This window comes from Sphaeramia orbicularis, chromosome 8, assembly GCF_902148855.1.
Source record: "Sphaeramia orbicularis chromosome 8, fSphaOr1.1, whole genome shotgun sequence".
Lineage (NCBI taxonomy): Eukaryota > Metazoa > Chordata > Actinopteri > Kurtiformes > Apogonidae > Sphaeramia > Sphaeramia orbicularis.
In genome coordinates, this window is record NC_043964.1 from 50,105,403 (window position 1) to 50,118,386 (window position 12,984).

At 38.2% G+C, this 12,984-nt stretch overlaps 1 protein-coding gene across 3 annotated transcripts in view; it reads left to right on the forward strand.

Moving 5' to 3' along the window:
• Positions 1-12,541, forward strand: part of LOC115423686 (syntaxin-binding protein 4) — a 129,838-nt gene extending 117,297 nt beyond the window's left edge. For all 3 annotated transcript variants that reach the window (XM_030140632.1, XM_030140634.1, XM_030140633.1), the window contains exons 18-21: positions 6,669-6,785; positions 8,628-8,677; positions 8,754-8,884; positions 11,461-12,541. In XM_030140632.1, coding sequence (XP_029996492.1) covers positions 6,669-6,785; positions 8,628-8,677; positions 8,754-8,884; positions 11,461-11,513 — 351 coding nt within the window. In that variant the 3' untranslated portion in view covers positions 11,514-12,541. The remainder of the gene's footprint in view (positions 1-6,668; positions 6,786-8,627; positions 8,678-8,753; positions 8,885-11,460) is intronic.
• Positions 12,542-12,984: the final 443 nt, after the last annotated feature.

Here is a 12,984-nt window from a genome sequence, read left to right on the forward strand (position 1 = left end):
AAACATGCGGCCCGGGGGCCAAAACCAGCCCGCCAAAGGGTCCAGTCCGGCCCGTGGGATGAATTTGGGAAATGCAAAAATTACACTAACAATATTAACAGTCAATGGTGTTAAAATCATTTTAGGTCTATTCAATCTAAAGTGGATCAGACCAGTAAAATACTATCATAATAACCTATAAAGAATGAAAACTTAACATATTCCTCTTTATTTTAGTGTAAAAAAAAAAAAGTCAAATTACACAAAAATGGTTGCATTTACAGACTGGCCTTTTACAAAAATGTCTGAAATGTGGAATTGTACTAATATTCTGCCTGTTATTAAATGTTTTGTGTATTTGTAGGTCCACTGTGATCTGTAAGTTGTGATGCACATGTATAAATGATAAATTAAGGCGTAATATTGTTAACATTGCATTTATTTTTCGTAAGAATTTTCAGGTTGTTCGTATTTGTTCATGTTATGTTCAAGTACAGTTCATAGATGTAAATATTTTCATTACAGAATTTTACTTTTTCCACTCAAAAACATACAGAAAACTTTGGAGTTGACATTATTTATAAGTTCTTATCCTATTATTTTTATTATTTTACTGGTGTGGCCCAGTTTAGATCATATTAGGCTGTATGTGGCCCCTGAACTAAAATGAGTTTGACACCCCTGCTGTAGAGGATGGTGAGGGGGGTATTCAGTTGGTGGTGCTCTGCAGTTTCACCACTAGATGTCACCAAACATCACACACTGAACTTTCAACCGTGTGGGAGGATCACTAAGAATTATTTAGAACTTGTGTGGCTCAGGAGGTGGAGGGAGTTGGAGATTCAACCTCTGACTTGTTCTATCTTGTCACTAGGGATGGAAATTGATAGGAATTTACCAATTCCAGTTACATTATCGATATCACTTATTCGATTTTGGATTAGGGAATAAACTATGGTACAAATGGCTTTGTTTACATTAACTCTTTAATGTCAAATATGCGCTAACATTTTAGATTTGATTCAAACGAAACTCAGAAAGCATCATGTAAAGGGTAGTTAAAGGAGTGTGAGCACCACCTGCTGCTGCCGCTGAGCCTCGCCATCATCTAAATATCATTATAGGACATGGAGATTATTCATAGAGAACAGTGAAAGTAGGCTGACAGTGAAAGGGTGCTAACATTAATAGTATCGATAAAACATGGAGGAGTTTAATGTTAGCAGCTACCACAGAGGATACAGCTCTGCTTTGAGAGTCACTGCCACCTTCACTAAGCAAAGCATCAAAGACTTTACCTTCATACTGTATAATTTAGGGATGCAACAATTACCAATATAACGATAAACCACGGTAAAATTATTAAAAGTATTACCCTTTAAATTCTAATTATCATGATAACCGTGTTTGATTACCACACTTTCAATACAAACTTGACAAGGAAAATGGTCCAACAATGGCTATAAGATTCCATCTTTAATGCGCATTTATATGTTTGATGTTTACACGTTAATATTTGAATGTTTCTGCAACAGAAAGTACACTGTGCCTATTATTTTTTTGGGGGTTTTTTTTTGTTTGTTTGGGGTTTTTTTTTTTTTTTTTTGTCAAAATACAACTTGGTTATATTATTTCCGGTTGTGTATAAGTGCTTTTTGAACATTTTGAGCACATTTCAACAGTACCGTGATGACAATGATAACAGTGATAATTTTGGTCACAATAACCGTGATATGAAATTTTCATATCGTTACATCCCTAGTTTAATTACATGCCATGTGGCTAAAGGTTTCTGCATGTTGGAGGTACAGTATTTCCCCCGTTATCGTAATGGGAGATCTGCAAGTGTTGCAAATGGCTCTGTTGTCTTTACTAGTGAAACACAACCATACTTGAGAACACTTTTGCCTCAATGCCATGTTGCAGACATCCTGAACCTAAATACAGATATGACATGATGACATCACAGGACCAATAAGCAAAATTGTTAAGCTAACAGGCAAATGATTCCAAGGAATTGATAAGATAAGATAAGATAAGACTTTATTAATCCCACCATTGGGGAAATTTCACAGTTTACAGCAGCAACATGCTACACACCAGTGCAAGAGAAAGCCAGGTTAAAAAAAAAAAAAAAAAACGACTCCCATTCAGTATGTTGAAGTGTCCTTGAGCAGGACACTACTGCTTTACTGCTGTGTGAATGTGATTGTATCTGCAACTGAGTCAATCATACACTCCAAGTGCTTTGGTGTTCAATACAGTAGAAAAGTGCTGTATAAATGCCCCGTGTGTCTCTGTGACTCTGCTGCTGTCTTTTGTCTCCACTTGAGCCTGTATATATCTCCCAGCTCCACTAAGTCTGTGTTTCTGGAATGAAAAGGCAGCTTTCTATTCATGTGCTGAGGCTCTCGGGCTTTACTGCCTCACTCACTACCTGTGGCTTTTCATCAGGTGCTAAATCCTCAGCCTTGCAGAATCACACAAACCCTAATCCAGACACAAAACTGATATGAGAACAGAGAAATGAGGACAGACAGGGTTTGAAATCCCATCACCGTTCTCCTCTGAGCATTCTACCAAAAAAAAAGTGACAGCTACTGAAACACATGGTTAAAGTTGAAATACATGGTTTGATATATTGCACACCAGCTCCTCTGTGGTCATTCATTTCCTTATGCTTAGATGGCATTTATCTTCCTCGTGCCAAACAGCAAACGCATCAAAACACTTCTTTTCTCTTTCAATTAATTGTATATTTAATTCACATTTAAGCACATACAGTAATGACCAAAAGTGTGTCTTTATCCCCACATTTTTCTGAGGTACACTGAAGAACAATTAGAGGCATTTTATAACATATTTTTATTTGCAAATATGTCACATTCATGACAAACTTTTTTTTTTTTTTATGAATGATAGTTAACAAGACAATGTGGACAGAAAAACAACAACAATACATAAAGGGAAAATCAAACGAATAAACAAACAAACCAAAAACAACAACAACGACAGAGTATTGACAAACAACGACGACAACATCATATTACAATGAAAAGGATCATAAATGTAAATAGCAGCTAAACACTATAGCTTGGTTAGGGTCGATAGGGAAAAGGGGAAGAGGGGGGTGTGAATGAAAGTGAGGAAGAGAGAGAGGGGAGTGAGGGGGAAAATAATAATTGTTGTAATACTACAAAAATACATAATAATAATAATAATACCAGTAGTCTAATTTCTAATCTAATTATTGTTGGTGGCGGTAGCAGTGGAGTCAGCCACAATACAAAATTGAGTTAAATAATTTCATATTTGTAATAATATATTTGTATCAGTTACTATCTGTTTTGAGTTTATATGAATCAGTTTAGATTAATATGGCTATTGGGGTGGGGGGGTGGAGCCCAGCATGCAGAGCCCGAGGAGGGGAGGACACCATCAACCCCCCACACAACCTCCAGCACCCCAACATTAATGACAAACTTAACAAAATTTCAAAAAAGCAATATAGAGCAGGAAATGATGCCCAGATCGTCTCAGAATATGAGAACAAAATAAAAAATATGGTACAAAGTCATTATCCAGGGCATGTGATCCGACAAATACCATTATTGTGATAATTGTATTTATTGTGATTGAGGACAAAATTATTAGCCCCCCTATGAAATTTTAAGTTTCTTCAAGATTTTCCTAAGTTTTTTTTTAACAGAGCAAGGAATTTTCAACATAGCATTTCTGAACATACTAGTTTTCTTTAGAAGGCACAAATTATTTATATGTGCACACCAAAACAGCATTATTTAGAAAAAAACTAAAATAACCAGGGACATTATTATTAGCCCCCTTTAAGAAATGACCATTTATTAAGTCATGGCACAAACCATTTTTGTGCAATGATGTGCTGTAACTTCACAGGTGATGTGTTTAAAAGTGATCAGGTGAATCAAGTGATTTCACTTAACATTTAAGTTAAAACATGGTATAAAAGCCTCAGTATGGCTCATTGAGCTGTCAGTTGAGAAAGCACCATGCCCAAAACTAGAGAAATCCATTTGGACCCGAGAAAAATGATTATTGATGTAGACAAAGCAGGAGAGGGGTGCACAAAGCAATCCAAGCATTTCCAAGTGTCAAGAACTGGAGTGAGAAGTATAATCCAGAAATTCAAAAACAGCCACACAGTGCAGAACAAGCCTTGCAGAGATAGGAAGTGAAAGATTTCAAAGACCCTGGAAAGAAAACTAGTGAGAGATGGGTCTAAAGACCCCAGAACAACTGCCAAGACACTGGTGAAGGACTTGGCCACATCAGGAATCCTAGTCTCTAAGAAGACAGTCACTATAGCTCTGAATTGGAATGGACTGAGAGGATGAGACCAAGAAAAACTCCACTTTTGAAGAAGACACACCTTTAAGCCAGACTTAAATATGCTCAGGACAACCTGGAGAAACATTGTGCATACTGGAAGTGTGTCCTATGGTCTGATGAGACAAAACTAGAGCTCTTTGGCCATAGAGGCAGCATTTATGTTTGGAGAAAAAAGGGAAAGGCATAGAACCCAAAGAACACCGTCCCTACAGTGAAACATGGTGGTGGGAGTATTGTGTTGTGGGGATGCTATAGTGCATCTGGAACTAGAAATCTGGTCAAGGTGGAAGGAATCATGAACAAAGAAACGTGGAGATTTTGAAAGAAAACCTTAAGCGGTCAGCAGTAACACTGGGTCTGGGTCATTGCTTCATCTTCCAATATGACAACAATCCAAAACATACATCTCTCTTGGTGAAGAGCTATCTTCAGAAGACCAAAGTGAATGTAACTGAGTGGCCTGCACAGAGCCCTGACTTAAATCCCATTGAAAATATTCGGGGTGACCTAAAAAAGAACATCCATGCCAGAAGGCCACCAAATCTGGAGGAGCTGGAAAGATTTGCCAAAGAAGAATGGGCTGGGATTCCTCAAAAAAAAGTGTCAGAGCCTTGTAATAAAAAATACTATGACTGCAGGCTGTTATCCAGCAAAAAAGATACACAACTGACTATTAGGATCAGGGGGGCTAATAATTTTGACCCTGGTACTTTTTGTTTTTTGTGGAATATTTTCATTTCTGTGTGCAAACTAAAATCATGTAAGCATCCAAAATAAAACTAGGATATCTAAAAAATGCTGAATTGCACTGGGGGGGAGGCCTGCACAATTTCATTGTAACATGGAGTACAATGACAATAAAGTTTATTCTAAATTCTAAATTCTAAAAAAGCTGTGTTAAAAATGGGTTGCTCTGTGTAAAAGCACTCGGGAAATACCTTTAAAACAATGACATTTTTGTAGGGGGGCTAATAATTTTGTCCTCAACTGTACATTTAGACCACAGATGCATTATTGTGTTTGGGCGGCTCAGTGGTGTGCTGGTTAGCATATCTGGTTTGGGTACTTTCACCTCCTCCCATCGTCCAAAGACATACTCATAGGTGCAGCTGGGATAGGATCTGCAACCCTCTGGAAGTGATTCAGAAATTGTTTTTGTTTTGTTGCTTTTTTTGACAAGGTTTTGCTCTTCTTGCATCTTTTTCAGTATTTTTATGTAGTTGGGTCTTGTACATTTGTCATTTGTCATACAATGTGTTTGTTTATTATCTTTTATATTTTCATCCTGTTGTGTCACATACACATTTTTTTTACCAGTGTTTCCAGTTTCATTTGGGATGCACCAGTTCCAGAGTTCTTGGCCGATGGTGTTAGCAGTATTTAAAACGGCATTTTAGCTGATAGCCAGTGGGGATACAGATGTTACTGTCTGTTTTTTTAACAAAGAAATTTTCATTATAAATATAAAAATACTTAAAACTTCAAAGTCTTTCAGCTCTTCATCCCATTGTCTTTGAGTGAATGTTTTTCAGTCTCTGTACTGGTTTTAGTTACTGTCATGTTTGTGTTACGTCCCGGCCTAGGGGTTTACCAGGACGTACATAATGCGCTCACTTTGTCCCCTCCCAGCTCCCAAGCACGCAAGTCAGTCCAAACTAAAGTTCACAATATTTATTATTAAACAACTGAAGGAGGGTTAGGGGAGGGCCCGGCTAAAACAACAAACAAAAAGTCTTCCTCATGGTTCAAACTAAATTACCTGACCAAAAATAAATGCAAGAAATAAAATACATGAAACTAACCTAAACTCCCAACGAAAAAACAGGAAAAAACATGAAACAAAAGAGCCGTCCTCCCTTACCAGAAAAAAAGATCGATTTACAAAAATGCTATTTACAACTACGTACAAAATTACTCAGACACACTCGAACACACAACAACTGACAGTCAACACACACACAGGAATCACAGTTTAGAGCTGGCAGCAGACAAGGAGAGACTTGCTGCTGGATCCAAGGTCATTTAAATATGCCGGTCCATCTGGCTCCACCAATCCACTTCCTCCTGCAAGGGAAACAACACGACAAAAGACAACACAGCACCCGTACAGGTCTGGGGGAGAACACAGCACTACTATAACAGAAAACATATATAACATATAAACACAAATAGACAAATTATGACCCAGGGTCATAACATTTGGTTATAGTTTTTAATGTTTGTTTTTTTGCTGGAATGTGATCGTCTGTGTGGTCTTTTTTGGTGGTTTGTTGAATTACTGAATCAAACAGTTGACTGTGATGGTGGTGTGTGTTTTTCAGGAGGACGTTGTGGAACTGAATAAGAGGCTGACAGCCGTCGACTGCCAGCTGAGGAAGTCTGAGCTGAGCAGGAAACACCTGGAAGTCTCCAACAAGAAGCTGCTCAGCTTTGCACAGGTACACACACTCTGAGCCACTGAAGGTGTTTTACATGACATGTCAGGTACATGGAATTTATGCCACCACAACCTCATTCACTTGGTAGAGCTATTTTAGAGTTGTGTGTTCTTGTTGTGACTTCCATCTGCTGATACAGGTTTGGGGCCTACTGTGTGTCCACCTGCTTGCATTCCATTTCTAGTTGCTAATAATCCTAGTTTGATTAGAATTTTTCCTAGTTTCAGTAATTTCAGTAACAGTTCTGGTTTTAGTGAAGGACAGACGGACCCAGACCCAGAATGTGTTGTGAGAAAACCAAGCTTACAAGTCCAAAGAACACTTTTTATATGGGAGGGAAAGGACATCCCAACAGGGAACAAAATACTACATATATATATGTGTAGGACAAAGACATAGATGACACAAAAAGTGGAGAGAAAACACACTAAGTCAGGAAGTAAAATGAGTGAGAATATACTGTATGAGGAAGGGAATTTCAAGAAAAAACAGCCTGTGACAGCTCCATGTTTAATCACAGTATGGTGGACCATCACACCAGGGGTTTGTTTCTGGGCTAACTTGCGAACACAACTTTTAACACAATTTGCAGGCTAACAATGGTATACAGAAGGCAGAAGCTAAACGATCACTAAATCCGTTTCTGGGCTGGTTGCACTCGTTAATGTTAACGCAACAAATTTTTTAAGGGATGATGTCGAACAACGTTTGAATTTGGAATCTGTAGTTCCCATGGAAACCCACCACTATCTCCCCACATCATACATGGGGTGGCCACACCATGTACTGTTGGCAGTTTTCAGTTAGGAATATTTACATGTGGGCATACAGATGAACAGCTGATGTACTGTGAATCAGTTCACTGAGTACAGTGCTCCTGAATAATAGCACAATGCTAAACTCATCTGAAAGTAATTTGAAATGATTTATTATATTTTTTCTATAAAAAATATAATAAATTTACTTTACTTGCACTGTGGGGCCTTAGAGTCCAGTAATTTTGGCTCTCTCTGTATATAATGTACATGGCAGAACTGACAATAAAGACGACTTTGACTTTTGACTTTGACTTATAATTTTCTTAATTTGTCAGCATTTTAAAATATATTTTACATACTTTTCTCTCCCCAAAATTAATGAATCTGTCAGCATTATGGTTAGATTGAAGAATTATTATATTCACACACATATTTTTAGTGTAACTTACCTTTTCCACACATGTAAGAGCATGTCCAGTATTGACGACATTCACACCATGAGGACTCTCACTAAATCTAGATGCTAGCTCTTCTACATCCTGAGGTCATCTATATCTGGCCATAAATTAACACAGAGAATAAAATTCTGTGAGCGGATCAATCCTCACATGATAAATTTGTTTTTCTCGGTGCAAAATGTCCAGGGAACAAATCCGATTGTGTCATATTGTTATTATCAAAATTGTGTTAAAAATATGTTTTTCAAATATCAATAATATGTCAAAGGAAATATGTTACAGAAATAAAGTAAAAATAAATCTGCAAGAATATATCCTCATTCTAACACAGACCTCCAACATCCGCGTTAAAATCAGCCCTTTAATGCGGAACTAAAAGGCACTTAACGAGCGCAGACTTTTCACCAACTAGCCCAGAAATGAGATAATGCAAAATGCATTAAATGAACGCATTTCGTGTTGTGTTGGATTTACCGCATTAACGAGCGAACCTAGAAACGCTGCCCAGTTGTGTACAAAGAAACAGTAAATGTGCCATTTCAGAAGTGCTCATGTTTTTGTTGATGGGGCTTACGTTCTGGGTGGGCCTCTGTAATAACCAGTCCCATCCCTGTGTGTGTCCTCAGAACGTCCACAAAGTACTGACCACGCCCAAGCTGTTTGGAGCAGACACCGGGTAAGAGAATGTTCACTGTTCAGCGCCACAGTGGAATGTGAAACAGATGTTTATGCGTTTGTTGTTTGTGTGTCAGGAGTAACAGGTCGTCTCCTGTCACTGAGAGCCCTGACACCCCGTCACCCCTCCCTGACCCTGCCATCCAACTGGCCGTGGAGGCCAAAGAGCTGGTGGAGGGAGTCTGCAGCATCACTACTGACGACAAAGGTACACAAGGAATAATGCACAACACAACCACATGATCAGCTGACATCTGGAACGGTTAGAATCATGATTGATGGACATTTGGCGTGAGCTTTAGCCATGAAGGCCACTGAACTCAGCTCTTTCTTCTCTTATTGACAACCCTAAATGAGAAAAAGTTTAAATAGAATTTCAAAAAAACAGCGAAATGAAAATTTTGTTTGACTTTTAACTTCAATAAAGGACAAAGAGATGTCAGAGCAACTCTTGAAACACATAATGCATCAACAAAGACTGACAACAAAGGTCTGAATCTATTTAGAATAGTTTTGATTTTGTCTTTATGTACCTCATATTTCATATCCATGTAGCCAGTTTTCCCACTTTCACCTACAATACTCATTCACTCATTCACTGTCTAAACCAGGGGTGTCAAACTCATTTGAGTTCAGGGGCCACATTCAACCTGATTTGATCTCAAGTGGGCCGGACCAGTAAAATAATATCAGTAAAAAAAAAGTAAAATTCTATTATGATCAGGTTTACATCTACAAAGTTTCCTTAAAAATCTGAATAACATGAACAAATTGAATTGTCTTAAGAAAAACAAGTGCAATTTTAACAATATTCTGCCTCAGTTTATCAGTTTATCATTTACACATGTGCATTACAATCGCACAAAACATTTAGTAACAGGCAGAATATTGGTAAAATTGCATTTACTTTTCTTAAGACATTTCCGTTTGTTCATATTTGTTCACGTTATTCACATTTTTTGTAAATGTATAGTTTGATAATGTAAACATTTCCATGTAATTTTACTTTTTTTACACCAAAAAACAAAAAAAATTTGGGGTTGTCATTATTTATAGGTTATTATGATAATATTTTACTGGTCTGACCCACTTCAGATCTAATTGGACTGTATGTGTCTGTATGTGGAACCTGAATTAAAATGATTTTGACACCACAGATTGTTAATATCTTCAGTGTAATTTTTGCAGTTTTTCACAAATTCATCCCGTGTCCCAGACTGGACCCTTTGGTGGGCCGGATTTGGCCCCCGGGCCGCATGTTTGACACCTGAAACACTTACACTTACTCTCTTTCTTTCTTTCTCTCTCTCTCTCACACACACATGCTGTATAATAGAGGAATAGAACCTGGGAGCTGGACATTTAAGTATGTAAAGTTTCATTTTCGTTTCACGCCAGCGTTAGTTATGGACTGCATGGCCATGTATATTAATGTACCCCCCCCCCCCCCACACACACACACACACACACACACACAAACACACAAAGTGGCCTAAACAGTTGGTAGCTGTCCTAAAATAAATAATTAATTTTGTTGTCAATGTTGCTCTTCAGTTTGTTTACACAGAATACCCGTTTGCCCTCTTCTTGATGTTGCACTTCATGTGGATTTTTTTGTTGTTGTTATTTTAATGCAGAATGTGAATTGACAGAACTGTGATTAGATTTTTCTTGTTTGTTCGAAACTGCCTTTCAGGGAAAAGTGCAATACTAATGTTTAAAATACATTTAGTAATATTTTATTTATTTTATTTTCTATTTGATTTATAGCAGCAGAATTATATTATTCCTGTTTTTCTATATTCTATTGTCTCCAAAAATTGGGGGGAAAATTGTTCAAAAATTCATAATAAATGCATTAACCCTTTCATGCATAGGCCACTCCAGTGGACAGTTCTTCTCCAGCTGTTCTCTTGTATATTCATGGGTTTTGCTGTTTTAGTTCCATATCAGCCAACATAGTGAACACTTACGCACCATCCCATACGCTGACATTCAGACCATTACTGTAACTTTGCTGTTCTTGATAAACCTGATCTGTACTAACATGTTTAAGTGTAAATCAATTGTTATTTGTAAGACAAGAAGTTTTTTTTGCATATTATCTCCATGAAATGAGTAATTACTAGCATTAGAATATGTTAAAATGTGAGAAGACATCAGATTAGCAGCATTAAAAATGTTTTTATTTCATTGTTTTCATATCACTTTCTGATATTGGGTTTTAAACATATGTTTCTTTACTTCAAAAATTAAATGCATGGATATTTTTGTAACTCCATAGGAGAAAAAAAACTTGATCGCATTGTGTTTTTTCATGCCTAAGGAGGAATAAAAACACTGAAGAAAAAAATCTTGACTAAGTTTCTCACAATTCATGCATGAAAGGGTTAAAGACATTTTGAGGAGGTTTCTTTCTTCCCGTACTGAACCAAAAAAAAAAAAAAAACAACCATGGCTTTCAAAACTGAAAACGTACGGAACCGAAAATTTTGTGTACTGTTACAGGCCTCTTATCTATTGCTCGAGTCAGCCGACACAAACTGCTAGATCGCCCTTGGAAATGGGTTCATGCCAGTATGTGTCTGGGGCAGTTTTAATTTACAAAACAAAATGCATTGGTTTGTGAATTATATTTTTCATTTTTCAGTCGTATTCAGTTTAATTTGTAAAACATGTTTGTTTGTGAAGTTTTGCCCATTTTGACCTCTTTTCCATTTGCTTGTACATAGGTAGAGTTTGCTCTGACTGACCTGATATCTGTTTCTGTGTCTTGACCTGCAGTGAATCCATCAGAGGCAGCATCTGCCTCAGACGTCAGCGCTTACCACATGTGATCCACTCAGGACTGTGGGGGGGGGGGGGGGGGGGGGGGGGGCTGAAGTGGCCCAACGAGCAGCTGAACCCAGAACAGTCAACACAGGACAGGACACCATCCGATCCAGTGTCTCCAAATACTCACACCGCTTCAGTCAAATCCAAAATCATCTCATGACCAATTTCTAATCCAGGAGCATCTGTTGCCGTGGGTGACATCATTCAGTCACACACACTGACCACAAAGCGACGTTTTAATGCCAAAGCTGTGCGCACACATCAGATTACCGTCTTCCTTTTGAGTGGGTTCAGTAGTGGACTCAGCCGTGACCTGAGAACTCCCACCAGTGGACATGACTATTTCTTTATTTCTTTACTGAAGGATCCCCATTAGTCTCTCCCAAAGTGGAGACTGTTCTTCCTGGGGTCCGATAGAAGTGCTCTGCCAAATTAACTGTCTGCTGGATTCATCTGTTGGTGGCGTTACAGCAGGTGGAATTATCAGAGGAGCTGCATGACACACAGATGCTGATGTAAACCTTGTTAATATTCATTCTTGACTTTTTACCCCCCTTTCTTTTTCCACCCCCACACTCGTGCATAGATAAACTCCAAGGTTTGCATGTTAAGGAGGACTTGCTGCCATCTGTCATCATCTCACAACTTTGCTCTTTACTCAGAGGTTTAGCAACTGAACCAACACCACCTTCGACTGTCTTTACAACTTTGTCTGCCCTTGTGCCCTTATTCACCCACTCACTCATGTATTCAATCATCCAAAGGCCTGGAATGACAGTTGGATTTTGTCGTCATCACTGCATGGTTCATGTCATTTGTGTCTCCTGCCTCTGGGAGCAGCTTTCTTTCATGTTGTTCATTTGGGAACTCCTCCTGTGTAAACTTGTGTTTGGTAGATCACAGAGGCTTTTGTTTATACTGGACAAATGTTGTGAAAAATACTGACATGTCCTGAAATTCAACCAGATTGCATTTCGGTGTGGCCTCATATTCTTTCTGTTACTGTTTTATATAAAGAATTAACTGATGACTGAGTGGAATCTCTTTTATTTCCACCACACTCACATGGAATTGCACTGTTTTCCACATACATATACAGAAACTGAGGTGACAATCTGTAACAAAAGCATAGTGTCACTGACATCAGATCTGCAAAAATCATTTAGGCTACGTTCAGACACCAGGTCTTAATGCACAATTCAGATTTTTTGGTGAAATCTGATTTTTTTTGTGTGCTCTTTCGTACTACTCATTAAATGCAAGTATGAACTGAATGTGACCCTGAAGTGACCTGCATGTGCAAAAGAGGTCCTAATGTAATACGTGACCATGCAGGAATGCACTGTGTTTACGGAAGTAAGTATGTTTTTCCCGCCACTTCTCCTCCTGGGATGCAAAATTGCGACATTTGTCGCATTTCAATGACGTAAAGGTCGGATAAATGCGACCTGGCCGTTCATACTGAAGATACAT